Here is a 23,742-nt window from a genome sequence, read left to right on the forward strand (position 1 = left end):
ATAGACATGTCCCCAACTGGGGAAGGAGGGACAAGACATGGATACAAAACCGGAGGATGAGGCAGGCAGCTCAGAGGGCCCGGCCACCGCAGCGGTCAGGCTCGGTGGGCACCGGCGCGCGCAGGTGCTCGCACACGTGCACACGCGCACATGTGGCCCTGGACACAGGAGCAGAATCCAGACACTGCCGCCTGCCCAAGGTGTCGCTTTCGCATTTATTTAGCAAGTGTGTGGCTGGGGGGTGGGGGTGCAGGAACGAGGGGACCAGCCCGGGCCCGGGGAAGGCGTCCCCAGGTGTGCCCGAGTGAGTGTGCGTTTCACCCCTCACAAGCTGGCAAGCGGCCCAGGAAGGCCCAGCGCCCACACAGCGGTGAACACAGGCGCCCCTCCCCTAGGACAGGGCTGGGCTGCTGGAGGTAGGGCGGGTTCCTTCCTTCTAACTGGGCTCCTTCCCAGCAGGTGGGCCGCAGGATTCCAGGAACCCCCTCAAGGCCATCCCAGCTCCCTGCTCTAGGCCATGCCAGAGCGACAGGGGCAGGGTCTCGGGAGCGACAGCTTGTGGGTCTGAACCAAGGCAGCCCTGGGGACTCCTTGGCTTGCTCCCCGCTCCCCTATACCCGGCTGGGGAGCAGACGTCCAACGCTGGGGGCCACCTCCTCCCTGCCTGCGTCCACCCCTCATGGCAGGTAGGTGCTGGGCTGGGAGAGAGAGGCCAGATGACCTGGGCGTGTGTCGCAAGACAAAGTGGCATTTGGCTTGAGCATTAAGGCCAGAGCGGGGTGAGGGCCCTTCAGAGAGGCCAGCGCCTCCCCAGGAGGAGCTGGGCAGCCCCAGGTCCCTCCTGCCACCCTCCTGTCCCCGGGGCCCCTCTGTCCACAGGGGCTGAGCTCGTGGCGCCCCTCTGCCTCCCTGGGGCCGGTTTAAAGTGCTGGGTGCCTTGGAGGTGGGGCAGGAGCAGGCTGAGTCCCGCAGGAGGTGGCTGCACCGCCCCCCCAGGGGCGCTCACGTGAGGATGAGGTTCAGGAGCAGCTGGCAGGCCAGGAGCGCACAGAGCAGGCACCAGGAGCGCGGGCTCTGCAGGGGGCCAGGGGCCACTGCCCGCCTGGCCCTCGCCGTGGAGCTCAGCAGGGCCACAAGCTGCCTGACAGGAGAGGACGGAGTGGCTCAGCCAGGCCGGCCAGGCCAGGACGGCGGAGTGAGGGGGGCGTGATCGGGGTGGGGGGCGCCCCGTGCACAGCGGCGGCCCTGGGCTCCCGGGCACCCATTCCAGGGAGCGGGGTCAGGGCTGCGGGGCCGAGCACCCCCCAGCTCTGCTGGTGAGTTGCGCCCCCTTCCTTCGAGCCCCCAAAGTCATAGTTTGGAGCCCTGACCCCCAGCATCTCAGAATGGGGCAGTATTTGGAGAAAGAACCTTTAAAGAGGCGATGAAGGTAAAACGAGGTCACTAGGGTGGGTCCTAACCCCATGTGACTGGTGTCCTTATGAGAAGAGATCAGGGTACAGACACGCACAGAAGGACCACCATCTACCCACCGGGAGAGAGGCCTCAGGAGGAGCCAGCCCTGGGATGCCTGATCTCAGACTCCAGCTTCCAGGACGGGGGTCGTGAGGGTCTGCGGTTTAAGCTGCTCGCCCGTGGCACCGTTATGTGGCCCCGGGACCCTCACAGCCTGCCTAGCTCGTGGGGTCGCCCCTTCTCCCAGCGGGGGCCCTCCTGGGGTCCCACCGCTCTCAGGAGTGGCTTCTGCTCTCCCTCTTCCAGCTCTTCCCTGGCCACCTACATCTTCCTCCAGGAAGCCCTCCCTGACCCTGCAGGTGGCACTCTTCCGAGGGGACAGCCTCCCTCCTCTTGGTGCCCCCACAGTCCCCGAGGAGCGAGCTGGCACTGCAGCGCGGCCGGGCTCCTGTGGGCGAAGCATGGGAGCGTCCCAGCGGAGGGCTGGGCTTTGAGCCGTTCCGCTGCTCGGTCCCGGGTTCCAGGGGCGGCCAGGAGCTGGGCGCCAGGCAGAGTTCAGCCCCCTGCGCCATCTTCATCCCAGCCCGGGGATACGGGGGAAACAGGCATGGGTGGCCCCGAGATCCCACAGCCAGTGAGCCTGGGCGGAGCCAGGAGCCCGGCCTCAGAGCGGAGCTGCAGGCTGTGGCTCTGCCCTGCCTCTGGGGAGCCTGCTCACCGAAGGGCCCACCATGGTGCCTGAGCACGCCTCGCTCCCCCCTCCCACCTGCGCGTCCGCTGTGAGGGCCACTGGGGACACAACAGTGAACCTCGAGGGGCCCGAGGTGGCACTAGGGGGCAGCTGCAGCTGGCAGCGCCGCCTCGGCTCCGGCCTGGCTCCACGCCACCATGACCCGGGGCCACTGCTCCGATCGGCCAGGGACTTCTCCCAGCCCACGGCCACCTCATCCTCCTCTGGCCTCCTTGCTCTGCCCAGCTCGCGTCCATCCCGCATCCAGCTCCACCGCTCCCACGGGACTGCCTGCTGGCCGCCTGCCCCGGCAGGGGGCACGGCCCGGCGGCCGGCCTAGGCCCTCGCGGCCCCCACACCCCGAGGGCAGCAGCTCACAGCCGCTCGTGATCAGGGCCCCGGGGGGCCTACCTGTGCAGCTCCTGCTGCGCCTCCCGGAGGGACAGGGTGGCCTCGTGCACGGCCTGCAGCCGCCGGGCCTCTTTGCCGCACCGCCGGCAGGGGCTCTCGCTGCCTGGGAGGGCGGCCGCCAGTCGCAGGGCCAGGGACAAGGGGACACGGGAGGGGAGGGGAGGGCCGAATGGAGGGGGAGCTGGGACATCGGCAAGCCAGCATGGGGGTCCCACGGGTCATGCCCAGCTCAAGGCCCCGCCCCGCCTCATGGGACCCTTCGGGACAAAGCTAATGGTGCTGAGAGACGGGGGAGACGCCCAGCGGCGTCTCAGGAGGGACCCCAGGCTCGGCTGAGCTCTAATAAGCGTTGGGAGACAGGAGTGGCCAAGTGTGGCCCATCACCACAGACGTGGGGGCCGAGATGGCAGACACTCGGCCTGTGAGGGTAACGGGGCGGGGGGTAGGGTGGGGCCAGGGTGCCACAGACAGAGGGGTCCCGCGCAGCCAACAGCCCCCCCGCCAGGCAAGGGAGGTGCCCTCCCCTTTGAGCGCAGAGTTGGGGTGCCTGGCCCCCCCCCACAGCTCCCATGCGCCCTGGGCTCCGCGTGGTCCCTGGCGGGCCCCTGGGAGGACGGCCAGGTCGGCTCCCTCCTGGGACTCGGCCACTCGGCCCCTTGGCCGCTCGGGGGAGGGTGGTACCCCGGCCTTCCCACCCACAGAAGGGCTGCTCAGGAGCGCTCACCAGGGACAAAGTCTCCATCGCCGTCCTCCTCCGAGAGCTCTGGGCAGGACTCGGGCGTGGATCCGCTGCTCTCGGTGACCTGGCTGTGGCCAGAGGGCTGGTCGCTGGCCTTGCGAAGCCGCCGCTCTGGGCCAGGCCCCTGCTGAGAAGCAGAGGAGTTGGGCCGGGGGCCCACCCACAGCCAGGCTTCCCCGGAGAGCACAGCGCCCTGGGGCTGCTCGCCTTCTGGCTGCTGCCCTTGGAGGCCCGGGCATCTGAGCAAAGGCTTGCGCCGCCGCCGCCGCCGGGCCGTCCCTGGCTCCCCGAGCCTGTTTCCCCGTCTGATGAATGGGATCGTGCGCTAACGCCACGGAGGGCGGCTCGGGGAGCGGGGCGCTAGGCCCCGTCCATGGGCGCAGAGCCCTGCACATGGGGTGTCCTGCACATCCAGGTGTCCAGGGTCCCACGCAGGGGGAGGCGGGGCAGGGGACAGAGAGGAGGAGGGCTGCCTGCAGCCCGACTGCCCCTCCCACTGCTGGGGACCTCGGCAGGGGCCCTGGGGACTGACCTGGTGCCCAGGCCCTGGACTGCCCACCGCACGGCTCTGGCCGGTCAGGATCTCCCGCCGCAGGGTGTGCAGCACGCCGTCTTGTTCAAACTGTGCGACGTCCCTCAGGGGGTCCCAGGGGCTGTGGCTGGAGGCCCAGAAAATGTCCCTGGGTGGGGGCAGTGAGCCTCGGGGGAAGGGGCACCATGCCAGCCAGAGCCCCGCCAAGGGTGACCGCACCGTGTGCAGGGTCCGCACGAAGGGCCAGCCAGAGCAGCCCCCCTGTGACCGCCACCCCCATCACTTGCTCCTCGCGGGGAGTTGGGGAGTAGGACCTCCCCCGTGTTTCTCAGGCCCAGGGCCCGCGCGGGCCGGGCCGTCTGCTGGTCCAGCCCAACACAGGCCCCGGGGCGCCAGCTGCCGGCACTCACTTCTCGAAGCGGTAGCGCCACTCCTGGGTGGCGGGGTCCAGGTGGAACAGCCGGGGCGTCCAGGGTGTGAGGCTCTGCTGGTGCTCACGGGCCCGCTGCCGCTGCGCCTCCTCCAGTAAAAACTTCTCCTGCGTGGCCCTGTGCTGGTCACCGTCCCTGATGGCCCTGGTGACGTGCTGCCAGAGCCTACGGACAGGCACCTGCTCTGAGCTGGGGGACTTGGGCAGCCACGCCCCCTCAGCATTGGAGGGGAGGCTTAGAGGAACCTCCCCTTGATTGCCCCCAGGGACAGGGAGCTCACTGCCTCTCAGGGGGCCTGTGTCTCCCGGGATGCTGTTTATTCAACACGAGATGGTTCTTTCCTATGCCGAGCTCACACCTCTTGCCAGCAGGGCCCTTCCTGTGGGCTGCTGGTCACCTGCTGGCAAGGACAGGCCCCAGTCCTCACTCCCTCTCCCTCCAGCTGCCACTCGTCCTGCAGCACATCTCAGCTGCCACCGGGGTCCACTCTGAGGTCCTCCCTCCCTGCCAGGGAGTCCTGGGGACTTGCCCACAGCCCCAAAGCCCTGCCCAGGCCTGGCCATGCCCCACGGGGACCTCCGGGCCCCTCGGTGCTGGATGGCCTCACCTCTCCGACTCCAGCTCCGCCTGCTCCTCGAGGAGCACCGTGCGCCTCCGCAGCCTCCGCCCGCGCACCTCCGCGCTCGGGTTCCAGAAGAGCTCCGCGCCTCCCCGCCCCTCCTCCTGGATGAACACTTCCCGGTCCTGCCGCAGGCAGCCAGGCGGGGTCAGCGGTGTGGGACCACGGCCGTCCGGGGCCCCGGGGGACCCAAGGGCGGCCTCTCACCCAGTGTCCGGAGAGCTGAGCCAGGACCTCCTCTCCCGACATGATCCTCCCTGAGATCTGGTTGATGCTCGTGCTGCCCCCAAAGAAAGGCTGAAGGGGACACGCCCGAGATGGACACCTGTGAGCGTGGCGGCCTGTATGCGGCCCGTGCGCCCCTTGCTGAGCTGCGGGAAGGAGGCTCCAGCCAGAGGCCCATCCTTGGGGGACGGGGAGCAGGCACCCTGACGTGGCGCAGGCTCTGACCCCCCAGTGCTGGGGAGGCCATCTGGGACGGGACCCCAACCAGAGGCCACTACTCTGGCCCAGGGCCTCAGCCGAGCTCCAGGACGCGGGGGCCCCGCCAGGCCTCCCAGCCGTGCCACGGGCCTGTCCTGGCTCCATGTGGCTGCGGGCACCCCCCTCCCTCTGTGGGTCCCGACTGCACTGCCAGGGTGGCAGGGGCCGCCCCCCCAGGGGCCCGCGCTGAGGAAACCGCATATGGGCCCAAAGGGCGCGGGGGTGGGTCCCCGAGGCCTCGCTCCTCCCCAGTTCCGGCCCCACGGCCCCAAGGGCCTCCGAGTGGCTGGGGGCGCTGTGGCCAGCGCTACCTTGAGCTTGAACTCCAGCTCAGCTCGGAAGTTGTTCTTCTTGCACTCGATGGTCACGCTGCCGCCCAGCTCCATGGTCATGGTGCCGTACAGGATTCCTGGAACGCAGCCGGCGTCAGGGTCAGCGCCCAGGCCGGGTCCTGGCCCCGTGGGGGGCCTGCGGGCTGTGTGACCCCCGGAGGGCGGAGGGAGAGGGCAGAGGGCGGGAGCGGCCAGGCGGGGCCTCAGGGATGGGCGCCCCGTGCGGGAGCGGAGCCGGGACGGAGCTTGGCTCCTCGGTCCCGCTGCCCCGGGAACGGGGTGTCTGCCACCGCTACTCAGGCCTCCAGCAGACCGTCCCGCCGTTGCTGGGCCACTTGCATTTGATGCTGCAGGTTCTGCCCCATGGAGGCTCCCGGGGGCACACGTGGCCCCTGCCCACAGCTGTGCCCAGGGTGAGCTCAGCTGGTGACTACGATTTAACTAACGCACGTGTGATTGAATCAACGAAGGAAGGAACAAACCTCCTTTTCCTGGCCACACAGAGCTGCCTTCTAACTACAGAAGGGAGGCGCCGCCCCTCTAATCACAACAATGTGCGCGGAAAATGTCTCTTTCCCAGAAGGTAAACACAAGCGAGTCAGCAAAGGGCTGCAAAGATGGCACATCCCTCTGCACAGGATGGAGACGCCGGTGGGGGTGGGGGTGGGGGTGGGGGGGCTCTGTGCTGCCTGGGGGGGTCTTCGGGGCACACTGACCCAGAGTGAGGGCTACGGGGTGGTGTGGGGTGGGGGTCTGAGAGAGACAGAGACGTCTTTCACTGTACAGCTGTTTACAGTTTTGACTTTGGAATGAGGCAAGTTCCTAGAAATCAGACGTGAAATGAGAGAAAAGGCCCAAAGCCACTGTCCCCTGGGAGACACAACCACGGAGGAAACAGTTTGGAGGGCCTCCCACGTCCCAGAGGGACACACTGGGGACAGGGACAACTGCAGAGATCAAGCCACGCGCCCTCTCTGCCACCGCCCTGCGGGTGCCAGGGTCAGGCCGGCATCTGAGTGAGTGATGTCGGGGAAGACAAAGCGTCACTGTGGGGCCGGCAGTGGTGTGGGGACAGACACGGCTCAGAGGCCAGCTCGACGGGCAGACAGAGCCCTGCGGAAGGGAGGGCGCCGGTGACCTCCCGGCCGATCTCGGTCGTCACGGATCTTCGCCCACGGGCCGAGAAGCAACTATCTCAATCTAAAAGTAAAACTTTCTATGTTCAGCTCCCTGGAAAGCTCTGGAAACAATGACAAAGCCACTCTCGAGACACAGATCTAGCCCCAGCCAGGTTAGATCGTCGTCCCCTACACCAGAAGGTTATGGGTTCAATCCCCGGTCGGGGCACATACAGGCGGCAAAGGCTTGGTGTGCGTCTCTGACAGCGATGTTTCTCTCTCTTTCCCTTCCTCTGTCTAAAATCAATAAACACATCCTCAGGTGAAGATTTAAAAAGCAGAGCAAAGAAAAAGAAAAGGTCTTCTGTGCAGACTGTGGCCTCTATTTTTTTTCTTTTATGTTGAGGTTAAAAAAAAAACCCAAAATATTATGGAGGTGGATGTGGGGGAGGGGATAAGGTTCCCTCTATGATTGACAGCAGGGGCTGGTGGGAACCAGAAGTTCTAGGGACTTAGAAGATGTATTTATATTTACAGTTTTGTATACTCAGGCTGTGCGTGAGCCCCAGAGACGCGGGAGTCTCCAGCTCGTGGAGTTCTGCGTGGGCGTGGAAGGCGCCCCGCCCACTGCCGCCGTCCCCAACACCCTCGCCCTTTGAGAAGCCTCTGGCCAGGGGTTCCGTGAGCCTGGGCCTGCAGGCGCTGACCTTTGCAGTGGGCGTAGGGCACGGTGAGGGTGTAATCCTCCGCCCGGTTCAGGAAGGTGAGCGTGGCCTTGCCGTCCAGCAGCGCTGACAGCGAGTTCCCTGCAGGGACAGGCGTGGGGTGGTGAGTGGAGCAGGGCCCTTGGCACCTGGAGCCCCACCCCCTAAGTCACCGGCTCGGAGAGTCCTGCCAACAGACGGGAGGAGACCCCCCCGCCCCGTGGGCCTGGAGCCGGGTCCCTGAGCCTGTCTGAGCCTCGGCTTCTGTAAAAGCCCCACCAGGTCACAGGCGTCCTGGGTCCTGAGGGGGTGCTGCACCTGACGTTTATCCTGTCACTGAGACAGAGGTGTCTGGTGGGGGCGGTTGTGAGCCTCTCTCACTGGCCTGGGCCCCGGCTCGGATTTAGGCGGCTCCCCCCAACCCCGGTGCGGGGGACTGTGGGCTGAGGGGCGCGGCCACAGTGGCGGGGCGCGGGGTGGGAGGGTGGCAGAAGCCGAGCCTCCTGCGCAGACCGCCAGGCCACAGAGGTGTGACCGGCCCCGCAAGGACGGGGAGGAGGGGGCGACCGACTGAAAAGTGGGATCCAACGGTCTCTGAGCGCCCGCAGCGCCAGGCTCTAGGGCGACACGGCCCGACAGCGCTCTCCGGGAAGACAGAAGCCTCCTGCTGGGCGCCGTCGGCCACGGGGGCCACCAGCCACATGCGGCCTCAGCCCTCGCGGGGCGGCCGCCGCAGCTGAGGAGAGGAGCTGCACCGGGAGTTTGGTTTCACTTTAATCAACCCAAACAGACAGCGCCCGTGGCTGGCGGTGGCGAACGGACTGCTCAGCGGCGGATGGCGCCGCGCACACAGGTGCTTTCCCGGGACCCCCAGCGCCCCTGCAAGACGGATGCAGACGGGCCGCCGGGGCTCTGCCCAACTCCAGGCTCCGAGCACCTTCCTGCCCACGTGGTCCCTGGGTCAGAGAGGTGGGAGGGGCACACACGCAGCCACCGCCACGTGAGGTCGTGGGGACCACGGAATCGGGGAGCCCAATCCTCCCCCAAATCCCCAGGCTCGGGCCCAGGGGAGCCCCTCACCGTAGAACCGGGACTTGGCGGTGACGCTGCCGCTGATGCAGAAGCCGTCTTTCCGGTTGCTGACGTGGAAGGCGGACACGGGCGGGTGGTGAGACACCTGTGGGCACAGAGGTGGCTCTGGAGTGGCCCCAGCAGCGGGCAGCCCCGTGTCGGCGAGAGCTGGCTTCCTTGCTCCCTTCCCTCCTGCATGCAGAGCCCTCGCTGCGGTTCCCAGGGAAGCCGGGCCTGAGTCCTGGGGCCCCGAGCAGACGGGCACCCTGCATCAGCCCTGCGTGCCCTGGGGAAATGGGGGGCCCAGTCCCCCGCCCCAGCCCAGCGCTGCCCGCCGGGCCCTTGCCTGCTCTGCCACGTAGAAGGTGAGGCTGTTGGTCTCGGGGTGGAACCAGCTGCAGCGGAAGGTCTCCCCCAGGATCGGGTTGTAGGGCTTCTTGATCCCCTGCAGGCGACCGACAGAGAGCCCCGCGTGAGGAACTGCAGGAGGTCAGCCTCGCTGGGCGCGGGTGGACCCAGGTCTCTGCCTGCAGCTTCGGGAGGCAGCACCTCTGCTGCTCTGGGGGCCCTATGGTTTAGGTTGTGGGGGAAGACAGCCTACGAAGTGTCCTGTCCACTTCTCTGTTGTGAGGGGACCTGAGACCTTGACCATCAGGTCATCCTCTCCCAGGACGCTGGGTGGAGCCAGTGGCTTCTAGTCCCCTGGCCATGCCCCCCCACCCCCTCCCTTCGCCGGCACCTCTCTGCTCCCCAAACAGCCCAAGGTCACCCCCACTGCAGAGGGAGCCTTTCCCGGGCTGGGGGGCCCTGCTCCCGGGTCTCCCGGTGGTCCGGCTCAGACGCCCCGGTCTGATGGGAAGAAGCCGGGCTGCGCCCTTCGCGCCTCCCCTCTGTCTCTTCCGCGGTCGCGGACACTCTGCGCCGCCTGCCATCAGTCCCTCCTCTGCCGGGCTTCCCAGGTCCACCCCTGAACTGACCCTGTGCCGCCCCACTGTCCTGCCCTAGACAGCCTTACAGGCGGGGCCTCCTCCTCCAGGAAGCCCTCCTGGAGCTCCCCCTCTGCCCATGTGCTGCTGCGGGCTGTGGGGCCCGGCTCTGGGGAGCCCCCAGGCAGAGCCAGGCGACCTGGCTCCGCGCCCAGCCTGCTGCGTCACTCCGGGGCTGTCCCCTGCCCTCCCCCAGCATCCGTTTCCCCATCTGCACAATGAATTGTGGAGCCAGGCTTGTGCTTCAAGCTTGTGTCCCCGCGCAGCCCAGGGCTCTGTGGTGGGGCTGGGGTCCCAGTCGGGGACGCGGGCCCCCCGTCATTGTAGAAGGAGCCGCCCAGTACTCAGCTGAGCCTGGACGTGGGGCTCTCAGGAGGGGCTCCAGGGCTGAAAACCGTGGGTCCCAGGGGTACCTCAAGGTCCAGGCTTGGAAGCCCCTTCAGTGCCCCATGGAGTGGGCAGCTGACTCCTTGAGGGTGGGGTGCACCCTCGGGGGCCCCGCGAGGGTGGGGGCTCTGTAAGGAGTCGGTGCCTGAACCTCCCCCGAGGGCCTGGGGCCACTGTGGGGCTGGCCAGGGCCCTGCCCGGCCCTGCGAGGTAGGGGACGGCCCGGGGACATGGGTGGGGGCCAGGGGACGCCTCTCGGGGCCGCGGCCCTGCTCGCGCCCCCATCCTCACCTTGGGCTTCTTGTAGAAGCCGGACAGGTACCACCGCAGCACCAGCTTCATGCGGCTGTAGGCGTCCCCCTCCAGCGCGGCCCTGCACGGGCGGGCGGGTGGACAGACAGACAGGGCGCTCCCTCACTCCAGACCTGGGCCCCGGCCCCCTCCTCCCTGCCCCCCTGGCCCCCGCCCTCACCCAGCTCCTTCGGCCTGGGCTCCGGGCAGGCCCTCTGCTCCTCTGCGGTCTGCGGCCCTGCTGGGGCGCCAGCAGGGGGCAGAGGGCTCGGGGTGCCCGGAGGGCGCGGGGACGGCCCCAGAGGCGCTCGGCCCCGATGGCTCCTGCCCTGCCCAGGCCTGGGGCTGCCCCTGCCCTCCTTCCCCACCGGCTCCTCCCAGGGCTGCTCTGGGAGACGGGGTCCCCTCGGAGGCGGAGCCAGCAGGGACAGTGGACTGAGCTCAGCCTCGGGCCCTTGGCTGGAAGGATCCTCCAGAAACCCAGATGGAGCAGCCAGAGTCACAGGGCAGGGGGCGGGGGCCCTGGGGCTGCCCGGGCGCACGCGGAGCGTGCCCGCTCACCGGGAGAGCAGGTCCGCGTGGTAGTAGTAGTCGGACAGTTTGTTGAGGAAGGAGCGGGGCTCCAGGACAAAGGTGGGCAGCACCACGCGGGACAGGTCCATGCCGGGCCGCAGCTGCTTCAGCAGCACCCACACCAGGCTCCTGTTCTCCTCCGACACCGTCTCCACCTGGGACGCCTCGCCCAGCTGCGGGCAGAAGGGCAGCGGTCAGGCCCCAGCGCGCCGCTGCCCAGGGAGCAGGAGGGGCGGCTGCAGCCCTGGCCTGGCCCCCGACCCCTGCCCTTTTCAGCAGCGTCTCCCCCTGGCAGGCCCGAGCCCACCCACGCCAGCCACCTCCCGTCCTTGCCCACGGCCCCTGCCCCTCCAGCCTGGCCCGCCTGGGCCCGCCGCCCACTCTCTGAGTCCGGGGTGGAGCCTCCCCAATCCTGACTGCTGGAAGCCATCTGGGGACTTGGCGCAACCCTACGCCTGTGGCAAGAAGTGTCACCTGCAGAGGAAGACCCCCTCTCTGGCCCACTTAACCTTCCTGACTGCTGGGTGACTCAGGGACAGGGGAGACACAGGTGCTTCCAGCTTGCGCTTCCTTTAGAAAGGGGCCTTTCCTCGTCCAGGGTCACACGGCTAGAGGTGGGGGCTGCGGCGGCCCTCCTGTCTTCCCTGAGATGCTGCCCCCACTCCACACCCCCCAGCAGAGCCTCAAGTGGGCGCGGGCGCGGGGACCTCGGGATGGGTCGCTGAGGCGGGGCCACCCCCAAGGGCTGCTCACGGGACAGGGAGCCTCAGCTGACCGCGCCACCCCGGCCAACACCAAGGCCTTGTCGCTGCCTGCGCCCTCGCGGTCTCCCCGCCATCGCTGCTGGGCCTCCGGGCTCCCGCGCCGGCCGGGGGGCGGCTGCCCTGGCGGTGCTCCCCTGAGCCCCCAGGAGGCCCGAGGCTGCGGGTGTGACCCTTCCTTCTTCCAAGACCTCCCAAGGCACCCCGTCCCCTGCCCCGGTCATCCTGCTTTACAGAGGAAGCAGGCGACTTGCGCAAGAAGATCTGACTCAGGGCCGCCCACGTTCCTTGCCCGGATGGCAACCACCGCCAGGGCAGCCGCAAACAGGGTGCGCCACCACCCCGCTGCACCGCCTCAGACAAGCCGCTGCGCCTCTCTGCTTGTGCGCAGTTGTGGCCGAGGCCTGGGGGCTCTCGACTGAACAGCACCCCTGGCACCTAGGGGACGGGGAGGCCCTGGACGAGGGTCCACGCCCGACACCCAGAGGCTTTGGGTCCCTGGCCACTTTCGGGGCTCACGGGGCAGCCGCCACCGCTGAGACTCCTGCACCCCCCGCCCCCCATCAGCCCCACCCTCTCTGCTCCACCCAGAATGCCCTGCTGACATCACCACCACCTGGGGGCAGGGGCGGCGGGGCGGGGGTCCTCTCCTGCTCCGCCTCTCCGCACAGCTGCCCCTGTGCCCTGGTCCCCTCCCACCTCCTTGGGCTCCTCCTGGGGCCTGTGCTCGGCCCCTGAGGACGGGGGTGGGTGCCCGGGCTCCATGCCCGAAGGTCCAGACTGGCGTCTCCCCATGACGTCCCCCCCGCAACTCTTTCTCCAGAGCACTGGTGCTCAGTCTGCCTGGGACCTGCCGCCACCTGCGGATGCGTCCTGAAGCCCCACTTCTCACTGTTACGGGTCCATAGACCTTAGCGCCTAGGCTTTCTGCGAACGGCAGCTCCTCCCTTGCGCCCAGCTTCCGCCTCGGTCCCTAGGCCCCACTTGGGCCCCGCAGGCCCTCGCCCCCGCCCCCCGCCGTGGCCTTACCCCACCCTCCGCCCGAACCGCCGTGGCCCTCGGCGGGCTCCCCCGCATCTCGTTCCCCTAGCCCTGTGGGCCCTGTAAACTCTCCTTGAGAGGACACCAGGCGTGGCCAGGGCTGCTTCCGGGGGTGGGGCAAGGTGCAGGGTGGCAGGGGTCACAGGCTGGCGGGGTCTCACCTCCCACAGCTCCTCCTGGGCCTGCTCCACATAGGTGGTCCCTCGAGGCCCTGGGCCCCCCGGGGCCTCCACCTGGTCACTGCCGCTGTCATTGGTCTTCCGGCTGTGGTCCTGGGTCTCGCTGTCCGACTCCTCCGCAGCCTCCCTCTCTGACTTGTCTGAGAAAGCGTCGTTCTCCAGGCAGGACCCGTTCAGTCTGGAAGGCACCCGTGGGCGCCTGGTCACAGGCGAGGCCCAGCGCCCGCACCTCTGGGCTCCCCCCGCCCCGGGCACCCCCACCCAGGCGCCCCACACTGGGTCTAACCCTCTGGGCCACTGGCATCGACACTGTTCGCCTCGTGCACAGATGGGGAAGCTGAGGCTCCCAGGCCCACTGTGCAGAAAAGGAGGCATGGGTGCCCGGCGGCACTCGCGGCTGTCGTCCGCCTCCCCACATGAGGACGCCCGTGAGACCACGCCAGTGAGAGCCAGCAGGCAGGAGCCAGGGCTCCCAAGAGGGGCCCAGGCCGCTCGCCGCGCCCCCACTCACGGGAACAGGTCCTGGTCCTGCATGGCGGCCGAGGCGGGCAGCCCACAGAGCGAGGAGGGCGACGCGTCCGGTGAGGACCCAGGCTCCCGGTCGCCACCCTGCTTGCACGTGCTGAGTCGCAGGAGGCTGGAGCAGCGCAGTGCCAGCTCCAGGGCGTCCAGCCAGCAGCGGCCTGGAGGGGGCGCTGTGTGAGCCACCGGCCGGGGAGTCCCCAAGCCCAGCTTCCGCCCGGGCCCCTCACCCTACCAGGAGCCCAGTCCCATCCACCTGGACGCCCATCCCTGTCCCAGAGAGCGTCCTCGCCCCCACTCCGTCATTGCCTGGGGGAGTCCCGGCTCCCTAGGGACCTGGACGCCTGTCCCCTGCCCTAGAGGGCGCCCTCGCCCCATACCAAGAAGCCCTACCCTCTGCACCTCTACCTGGGGGCCTCATCCTCTGCCTCCGCCTGTGCTCACCAAAGAGCACCCTTGTCTCCCCACCAGGAAGCTCCCCCTTGCCCTTGCCCTTCAGGGATTGCCGACCTGCAAGCCTGGGAACCGACCACCCCTTACACCAGCCCATCCCCCAGGGACGCTGCCTTTGCCCTCGCCCCTCCCTGTCAACAGCGATCCCCCTTGTGTGAGGGCTCACTACTCGTCCCCTTGCCTCCCCCCCGCCCCTCAAGCATGGCTTCCCTGTCGATCCCCAGGCACGTGCGGGGGCCTGGTGCAGAGAGGCGGCTGGGAAAGGAGGGTGGACTTCTCACGCGGGCGCGTGGATGCGGCGTCCGACCACCAGGGGGCGCCGTGGCACCAGCAGGTCTGTCGCCGGCCCAGGGCTCCCAGCCAGAAGGCCGGAGCCCAGTGGTCAGGCCAGGCTGCCCTGCGCGCTGGGCCGGCCTGCCCAGGACCCTTGGTTGGGTGGGAGGCCTTCACCCCATTCCCCAAGGAGGGGCTAGCCCTTAAGGCTGGTTCGAGGTGGGGAAATGGGGTGTGGGGCAGGGGGTGGGTGGCAGCCGCTTTACTCAGAGCAGCCGCTGGGGGGCGCTCCAACAACGCACGATGCATTAGGGAGGAGGAAATTGGGACTCCAGTCCACGCTCCCCCACTTTCTTGCTGGGATTTCCCCCCTCGCCTCCTGGGTCAAAGGTGGATGATGGCGACAGTGGAATCTGTGGGTTCAACGGTGCCTGGCACGTGGTTGGGGCTCGGTAACTGTCACCTGGCTGCTTTATATGAGGTTATCAAATCCTCGTAACCACCGGGGAGACAGGTGCTATTATTCACGTTCTGCCCAAGGGGAGACTGAGGCCCAAAGAGGTGGGTACTAGTGAGTGGCAGGCCTGCCTGGCGCCAGGCTTGTCCCGGGATGGCAGGCTGCCTCCTGGCGGGGATGGGGGTGCTGCTTCAGGCGGGGTCACTGGGGAGACACGCAGAGCAGGCGGGGACTCACCATCAGACTCAGAGGCGGCCCTGAAGATCAGGTAGCTGCTGGGGAGGGGCTGTGTGATGGAGCCCACACTCTCTCCTTTGGGGCCCTGGAGAGGCAAGACACCCAACGTCACCCCCAGGGACACCCAGGGACAGGCGGAAACACAGGTGATGCAACCGCTCGGACACACACAGGCACACGTGGGGCCTCAGGGTCCCCAGGCGTCGTCAGACACCGGCCACGCACACCCAGCGGGCGGCAAGAGAGGAGAGCCGGGGGCGGGGAGCTCTCTGCACCCCCGCCCTAGCTGGCGGCCCATCTTCGGCTTCCGGCCCCGAGCCCCCCATTCAGGGTGGCCAGAGTGAGGATGTGCACATCCAGGGTGCCCCACTAAATTAGAACCTCAGAAAAATAGTAATTACCTTTTTTAAAAGCCTGCGCGTATGCCGTGCACTATTTGGGACACGCTTATACTAGAACATCTGCTTGATCCCTCTCTGAAACCCAGCTTCCCCTGAGCTCAGATCCCCTGAGCCTTCGGGATCTGGCCCGGGGGCCTGACGGCAGCAGGTCCTGCGCTGGGCGGGCCCAGGGACGGGGGCTGAGGTCTGGGCTGCGAGCAGCCTGCCACTCGCAGGGCCCCACTCCTGCGCCCCCACAGGTGGGATGTTGACTCCAGGGTGCCCCTGGGCCCGGAGCCCCGCCCGGCGGAACAGGGACCACAGCGGATCGCCCGGCCAACTCCGCCCCCCCACCCCGGCCCCAGGCAGGCAGGAGGGGCCCCTTCGGAACGGACAGCCCACTCTGAGACCCCCAGACGAGCCTCCCGACCACCCAGCAGGGCCTGTCTCCCGCACGGCTCCCCACCGGCACCCCCAGCGGTACCTTCACGGCCCAGACGGACTGGTCGAGTGGGTGGAAGAGCTTGAAGCAGAAGCCGTCCTTCTTGGAGGGCCGCTCGATGAGCTCGCAGCAGTGCAGGAGGACCGTGCCCACCCACTGGCCCACCTTGGGTGTCTTGTAGATGAGCAGGACCCCCGGCTTCAGCACGCACCACAGTTTGGTCCAGCTCTTCAGGGTCCCTCGGATCTGCGTGAGGGGCAGGGGTGTCAGTGCCCACGAGGCCGGCGCCCTGGGGTGTCTGGGCGGCTTGGGGGGGGGCAGCTTGTGATCCTGCCGCGCCTCCGGCTAAGACCTCACCAAAATGCCATCTCAAATGGAACACGCCATGGAAACCATGATGTTCACATTTCACAAATTTGCTGGGAATAAAGGCTACTTAACAAAGGAGGACCTGAGAGTACTCATGGAAAAGGAGTTCCCTGGATTTTTGGAAAATCAAAAAGACCCTCTGGCCGTAGACAAAATAATGAAAGACCTGGACCAATGCCGAGATGGCCGAGTGGGCTTCCAGAGCTTCTTTTCGCTTATTTTTGCCAAGGGCGGGGGGCGGGGCTCTGGGCTGCAGGCAGTGGTCTCTTCTCATTTTGCAAAGAGGCTCGTAGGTTAGAGTGGATCCAAAGAAGTGCAGCCAGGACCGGTTCACTGGAGTTCATGCAGCTCCAGATTCAAGTCCAAGCTCAGGTTCAAGGCCCTCCCGCAGCAATGAGCTGTGACGGCTCTCATTGTCAGCTTTCTAAATTCTGGTATTTGTCATTTCTTTTCTCATTCTAAACACATTCACTTTTGCACCTAATTTTTTTACCCATAGATTTGCAGAAACACATAAAAGGGGGCCATATCAGCCCAGGGCTCTGCACACGACCAGGCTCCTCTTATACGTGCCTGGTTTGCTCTTCACAGCCGCCCGCCCCTCACGTAAGGAGGGGATGCCCAGGCTGGCGGTTGAGCGAATCACCCGCGGCCTCCGTGAGGTCTGAACGCAGGCCTCCGACCCCAACCCCGGTCCTTTCCCACAAAGCCCACGTTTCACCCCGCGCCTCTGTGCCACAGCGGAGGGCTGCACGGGCACCCCAGGCCCCCCTCCAGCAGGGCCTCACCCCCTTCCCAGGGGACACGGGGTCTTTGCAGATTGGCCGCGTGGGAGGAGGCTGGGCTCTGACCCAGTGACTCATCCCTAGGAGAGACTGGGACCCAGAGGCAGGGGAGAGACCTGTGAAGACGGGGGCAGTGGTGGAAGGAGCGGCCCCGAGCCCAGGGCCTGGGGGCCCAGGAGCCAGGGCAGGCAGGCAGCACCCTCCCCCGGAATCTGGGGAGCACGGCCCCACCGGCACCTTAGGTTTGGACTTCAGCCTTCGGGCCTGGGAGAGAATACATTTCTCTGGTTTGAAGCCCCCAGCTTGTGGTCATTTGTTAGGGTGGCCCCAGGACAGGGACCCAGAGTGACAGCAACAAATATGCTAACCGGTCTGCTGAGTGGCTGGCGACTTTGCACGACCCCTTGGGGAGGCCTCCCGAGTGACCTGTGCGGACACTGGGACAACACGCGTGTCCGTCGTGCCTACCTTCAGGCTGTCGGCCATGATGACCACGCGGGGGTCCGTCAGGGCGCTGAGCAGCTGCTTCGTGGCGCGCTTCTTCTCCTGCCGGTAGTTTTCCTTCTGCACCTGCGTGGGGCACCAGCGGACATGTCAAGGGGGAAGGCCCTGGCCCACCTCGTGGCTCCTCCTGCCACCAGCGCCTCCGTCGTGGGGCCTCCACGGTCCAGCGGGGCAGGGAGAGGAGAGGCAGGGGAGGATATGGGGGTGGCCGGGGCGCCGCCTGTCCCCCTCCCTTTGGTAAGCTAGGGGGTGGTGGCCTCGCTGGCCAAGGTGCCCACTACTCCGCAAAGGACACCTGGGCCCCTCCCCAGGCCCGGGCTCACCTTGAGAGTTTCCTTCTTGGTGACCTTGGCCACTGGGGACACACATTCCTTGTTGGACCCATTGCACAGCCTGTAGTCCGCCTGCAGGAGACCCCCGAGGGGGAGAAGGGACATGAGTGTGGGGCCTGGGGCTGCAGGGGGCTCAGAGCCACACATGTGTCCCCTGTACCCGCACTTCCAAGGGGTCGAGAGCAGGGACCCCAACAAATACGTGTGCGCGCACACTCCTGGCAGCATGGCCCACAGGAGCGGAGAAGCGGAGGCAGCTCCAGTGCGCGCCCACGGATGACCGGGCAGGCCGCCACGGTGCGCCCACACGCGGGCATGTCCTCAGCCCAGGGGAGGGACGCGGCGCTGACACGCCGCAACCCGGGTGGCGCCAAAACCCTATGCTCCCTGAGAGAGGCCGACGCAGGGGACCACTTGCTGTGGCGCCTGCCACGTGAGTGCCCAGAGCTGGCAGGGCGTGGGGATGGGACGTGGCCCCGGGGCTGCCAGGAGCGGGGGGAAGGGAGAGTGGGGAGTGGCTGCTGGCGGGAGCGGGTTTCCGTGTGGGGTGATGAGAATGTTCTGGAACTAGACAGAGGCGGCGGTTGCACAGCAGTGTGAGCGCACTGTGAGCGCACTGAATGCCAGAGTGGGGCACTTACAGTGGTTAAATGTATTTGTTTTACCTCATTAAAATATGTATTATACCGATATATGCACATGTATATGTACACGCGCATGTACATTTATACTTATACGTATACAGACACATGTGTGAGAGTTTGCATCTTGTCCCAGCCAAGCAGTCCCAGGAGGCGCTGCAGGCTCACAGGCTGTGCCCGGCGCCTGTCGCCCCCGCCAGGGCACGGAGGCGGGGCAGCAGGGACTTTGTCCGGCCCGGGACCCCATCCCCAGCACCCCATCCCCAGCACCCCAGCGGTGGCGGGGCCTGCACAGAGAAGACGCTCAGAAGAGACCTATTGGCCGAATGTGTGGAGCCTGAAGTGTGGAGAAGGTGAGCGTTTCTGTGGTCTGTTTTATTGGGTCGTAGGAGGACATAACCATGTTGGTGTTTTGATGCAGTAAACTTGTATCTTAAAAAATAAATAAGCCCAGTGTCCCTTGACAGATAAACGGACACACAAAACGTGGTGCCTCCACACCGGGGACTGTCACTCAGCCTGGACAAGGAAGGGCCTCCTACCCCCGCCCCCACGTGGCCGGTCCTCGAGGACGCTGAGCTGAGCGCAGAAGCCAGACGCGAAGGACAGGGCCTGCGCGACCCCCTCACAGGAGGCCCTGGAGGGGTCAGGGGGTCAGACTCATAGACAAAAGTGGGACAGTGGGTCCGGGGGGCTGGGGGCGGGGGAGCGAGTGTTCAGTGGGGACAGAGCGTCCGTTGGGGAAGGAGGAAAGTTCCGGAGGTGACGGCGGTGACGGCTGCGCGATACTGCGGGGGTATTTCATGGCACTGAGCTGCGCCTCAGGCATCGTTAAAGTGGGGAGCTTTATGTTACCGCTATTTTACCGAAATTAAAAATTTCAAAAATTACTTAAAATCCCACAACACACATATATGTATGCATGCGCATACACACATGCCTGTATACACAGCCACATATACTTACATATACACAGATACACATACATAGACACATACACGCATACGAACATATATACCCTCACACTCACACCACATCTCACACATGCACACACTCACACTCACGCGCACATACCCGCTCACACACAAGTGCAGGTGCTCCCGCTGTTCGCCCTCCAGCCGGCAGCCGGGGGCCGGGGGTGGGAAATGCAGGCTGGGGGGGGCCACCCACCAAAGCTCGGGTGGCTGCTCCCCGGAGGTGGACACAGGGACAGCCCATCAGAACCACCACGAGCCCCGACTTGCAGCTCGTGGACACAGGCCCCAGGGGAACCAGGCCGTCGCCCTAGGTCACAGGGGGTCGCCGGGGGCCGCGGCAGGGGAGCCTGGCCTCCGCCTGGGCTGCCCCGGCCCCGTCGCCAGGCCCAGAGCCGCCCCGTGCTGCCAGGGCGTGAGGCCCGGCCCCCGGCCCAGACCCGGCGCGGACCGAAGGCCGCGGCTGGGCGTGAGCCGAGAGGGGCCGGCCTGGGTGTGAGTGCGAGCGTGCGCGAGTGTGTGCGTGTGCGCAGGAGTGTGTGAGCGTGCGCGTGCACTCCTCCAGAGCCCTGCGTCCCCGTCCCCGGCAGGGGCGGCCCTGGCGGAGGGAGCTGCGCAGGCCGGGCTGAGGGAGGAAAGGCTCACGTTGCCGTGGGTTTCACTAGGACAAGGGGCTCCTTTTATCCTGACTTTCTGTCCCCGAATGCCACCTGGCAGCCCGCACCTCTCCCCGGCCCCCTGCCAACCCGCCCACCCTGCGTTACCCCAAGCAGGTGGCTGTCACAGAACAAGGAGGCGGAGCTGCGTGCTGGTGGCGGCCTTTCCGGGACTGGGAGCCTGGGACTCTGAGCGGGCCCCTCGCGATGGGCTGGGAATGGCCTGCTTGCTGGCGCCCCTGCCCGCCCCCCGTCCGGCCACTTCCTGGGGTCCCCTAGGCGGGCTCTCGGCCCTGGGATCCTCTGTGGCCAGGCTCTTACCGGTGGCAACTTGGTGGCGGAGCCAGGGGTCGGGGGCCCGTCATCCCGTGGCAGCGACGGGCTGTTGGGCTCCATGTCCTTCCCTGTAAGAGAGCTCTGGCGTGAGGTGCACGGCGGGCGCCCGGCCGCTCCGCTGGCTGCCCTCGCGCGGCGGGCGTCCTGGGTGGGGCAGGAAGCCGGTCGGAGGCGGTGGCTGCTGCAGGACACTGCCTCAGAGATCTAATCAACGCCAGCTAGTGTGTCACTGTGTCACCGTTAACGCTGGGAGGGACCCAGAGCTCTGGCCCAGCCTCTGCAACCCGCAGGGAGGAGACGCACGCCTCGGGCTCCTGCAGCCTGCCCTTCGCGGGTGTGTAAGGTCACGAACGCGGCGTCCAGCGGGGAGGCCCCTGCGGGTTCAGGGGCCCCCCAGGACTGTGCCCGGCCTCCTCCTGCGCCCTGAATCCCCTTCCCGAACTCCATGGCCCCTGGGGGCTGGACTCCCGGAGGGGGACGGGGACAGGGTCCCCACACGCACCCTGCAGGTGCTGCGCCCTCCCCAGAGGGGCTGAGGAGGAGGGCAGGAGCCTGACTTGTCAGCTGCCCTTCCGCCCCCCATTTGTCACAAAGCCGGTTCCCAGAGCAAAGGTTTACGGGCAGGAGGAAGTCCCGGCCGTGGAGCAGGGACAGGAGGTGGGAACCCTGGGGGTGGAGCCACCCTGGTGGGCAGCGAGGACCTGCGCCGGCCAGAGAGCCCACCCGGGGAAGTCTGGGATGGGGCTGGGGGGCTGGGGACCCCCGGCACGGGGACCTGAGGAAGTGACGCTGTCCTGCAAGCCCCAGGCTCACTGAGGGGGAAGGGCCCCAGAACACACCGCCTCCCACACCCCGACCCAAAGCCCCCGCTGGGCGAGGCAGGGACGGTCTCCGCCTCCAAGGCGCCCTTTCCTGCCTGTGGCCTCCCCGTGGGCTGCTGCGTGCTGGGCGGGGAGGGGCTGGGGCCCTCAGAGCCCCTTTAGGGGCAGGGACGCCCGCTCCCCCCAAGCCTGAGGAACCGTCCCCTCCCCCACCCGTCCTGTGAGGGCCTGGCGACAGAGAATAAAGGTGGGCTTTACTTCCTCAGGCGCCCCGCACCCCCCACCTGCCGTGCACTTCCACGGGGCCATCCTCCCCCCACGGTCTCAGTTTCCCCATGTGCTTGATGAGACCCTGGATGGGACAGGCCCCAGAAGCCCCTCGAGTCCTGAGAGCCTGTGGGCCGGATACGCCTCCCCAGAGGCAGGGCGGCTCCCGTGGCTGGGAGGGGCTCCTCCCCCCGCCTCCCCCCAAAGCGGGCGGGGGGAGCGGCGGGCAGGCTGGGGGAGGCAGGAGGTCTCCTGGGGCAGGGGCGGCCCCTCCCCCCACCCCCACGGGGCACCGGGAAGGAAGGGCTGGGCTCCCCGGCAGAGGGCACTGCCCCACTCCGATGGGGCGGCCTTTGGAGAATAAGGGGGGTGGGGGGGGCCCGTGTCCTGTGTGCTGGGTGCTTTGCCCACAAGCTGTACAAGAGCACCCTGGTCTGGCCGTCCCCTCCTGGGGCCCGGGACTTGTTCGAGCCTCGCAGGCGCTGATATCACCCCCATTTTACAGATGAGGAGTCTGAGGCCAGAGAGGTCCCGCTGCCGGCCCAGCATCCCCCTCTCCCGGCCCGGAGAGCTGGGGCGGGGACTTAGGCCGCCTGTCCGGCACCCCTGCATGGGGCCGCTGAGGGTGCCGAGCTGCCCCCCGGCCTGGACTGCGGGCCCCTCCTCCACCCCCAAGGCCGCCTGGGCCTCACCTGGCCGGCGGGCCATGGCGCTCCGCCCTCGGCGCCGAGGGGCTGGGTGAGCAAGGCTGCGGCCCTCCACCGGCCGGAGCGGGGAGGGGCCTGCTGCGGTCACGCAGGGGGGCTGTGGAGCCGGTGGGCACTGACCTGGGCCGAGAGGGAACAGCTCACTCTCTCCGCCGAGCAGCAGGTTCCGCGCCAGTCTGCGGGGGTCGGCTTTCTGTGGGGTGGAGGAAGGCGGGCACAGGGAGAAGCGGCGGCGCAGGAAGGCCTCCTCCTTCATGGCGCCGGCGCTGGGGGGCTTCTGAGAGGAAGCAGAGCACGGGGTCACCCTTGCCAGGAGACCAGGGGCAGCGCTGGGGGCCGATTGGCGGGCGTGCGACCACCTCCCACCCCCGCAAGTCAGGCTGAGCGCAGGGGCCGCCCCGTCTTACACCAGGTACCCCCTCCGGACGTCTGAGGGGGACCTGCGGCTCAGCAGGGGCGGCCGGCCCGGGAGGCCACGCGGCCCAGCTCAGACCTGCCCGGGCCAGCGAGGGAGGGCCGCAGCAGCCGAGTCTCAGCACGGCCTGTCACGGGAGACCCCGACCCCGGCCTGAGCTCCCCGTTGCCTCCTGGGGCCCCGGCCCCAGCCTCGCGGCCCTGCGGTGGCCCCTGACCCAAACTGGGCCATCGGATTTCCCCTTCCCTGTTGATGGAGCTCCAAGTGGACACACGCAGGGAGACAGCCCAGAGGGAGGGGACACAGGCAGGCAAGCCGGGGGACCCAGACGGCGAGGGGGCGCTGGCAGGTGCGGGCCCACCCGGGAGACCCGCCCCGCCCTCCGCCTCCTCCAGCCACGGCACCCCCGCCGGCTCGGATCCGTGATGCCTGGGCACTGAACACAGAGACGGCACAGGCGCGCTTCGCACCAGGTGCGCCCGAGGCTCCCACTGCTGCGTGGGCTTCCCTTTGCCACCCGGCCCCCGCCCCGACGCAGCGCCCCCTTCCTGGCCCACAGGACAGCGGCCACGGCACAGTCCTCCCGCCTGCCAGGGCTTGCGGGCGGCTCACGGGTCCCCTCGGGTAGGAGCAGTTCGCCCTCCCCGCCCCCCTCACCCCCCCCAACAGCCCCTATAACAAACAGCGCTACCCGCCCCCGCCCTGCACGGCTGGGGCTGGCAGGAGACAGTTGACAGTACCGTCCCCTCTGACCTCTGCCCGTTGTACAGATGAGAAAACCGTGGCTCCGGAAGCGGAAGACCCTGCCCTGTGGTTGTGGCCCATAGGTGTTGGAGGAACAGGGACTCTGGCCCCCCAGTCCTGTGGTCTGTCCGCTCCCAAGTACACGCTCCAGAAAGGCCCACTCACGCTCTCTGCTCAGGCCCAGGGCTGCGGCCTGCCACCTCCCTGGGTGGGCCAGTGGCCTCCTGCCAAGCCCAGGACAATGGCCCCACTTTCTCCCAGGGCCCTGGGCCTTCCCGGGCGGGGCTCGGGCTCACAGGGCCTTTCCTGCTGGGACAGGGTGGGTGGGCGACCCGGGCGGGGCTTCAGGGGCGGGCAGGGTGGCACGGGGCGTCTGGGGCGGGGCCCTCCGGCAGCCCTCAAACCCCTCTGTGCGCACGGCCCAGGGTCAGGGGGTGGGGCTCCAAGGCTGCAGCCGGGCGGGCAGCCCCCTCTCTTCCGAACCGCTGTCCGGCCACCAGGCTTGTTCTCTTTGCATTTTACAGGTGGGGGAACTAGGATGTCGGCCCAAGGTCACACAGCGGATTGGCAATGTCCGCGCTTGA

At 67.6% G+C, this 23,742-nt stretch overlaps 1 protein-coding gene across 1 annotated transcript; it reads right to left on the reverse strand.

The window, feature by feature from the left end:
- Positions 1–10: 10 nt before the first annotated feature.
- Positions 11–23,227, reverse strand: OSBPL5 (oxysterol binding protein like 5). The gene is made up of 22 exons (XM_054570753.1): positions 23,168–23,227; positions 22,120–22,276; positions 20,190–20,272; positions 17,589–17,669; positions 17,230–17,331; positions 15,650–15,853; positions 14,786–14,870; positions 13,355–13,526; positions 12,826–13,021; positions 10,851–11,035; positions 10,290–10,371; positions 8,972–9,070; positions 8,635–8,731; positions 7,558–7,656; positions 5,712–5,809; positions 5,125–5,214; positions 4,906–5,042; positions 4,278–4,463; positions 3,868–3,994; positions 3,321–3,459; positions 2,597–2,699; positions 11–1,141 (listed from the first exon to the last, which is right to left on the reverse strand). The coding sequence occupies exons 2-22, from the start codon at positions 22,253–22,255 to the stop codon at positions 1,003–1,005; spliced, it is 2,640 nt and encodes an 879-aa protein (XP_054426728.1). The 5' UTR covers positions 22,256–22,276; positions 23,168–23,227; the 3' UTR covers positions 11–1,002.
- Positions 23,228–23,742: the final 515 nt, after the last annotated feature.

Source organism: Pteronotus mesoamericanus, unplaced genomic scaffold (genome assembly GCF_021234165.1).
Source record: "Pteronotus mesoamericanus isolate MK-2021 breed Mesoamerican mustached bat unplaced genomic scaffold, CSHL_Meso_final contig_214, whole genome shotgun sequence".
In the NCBI taxonomy this organism is placed as follows: domain Eukaryota; kingdom Metazoa; phylum Chordata; class Mammalia; order Chiroptera; family Mormoopidae; genus Pteronotus; species Pteronotus mesoamericanus.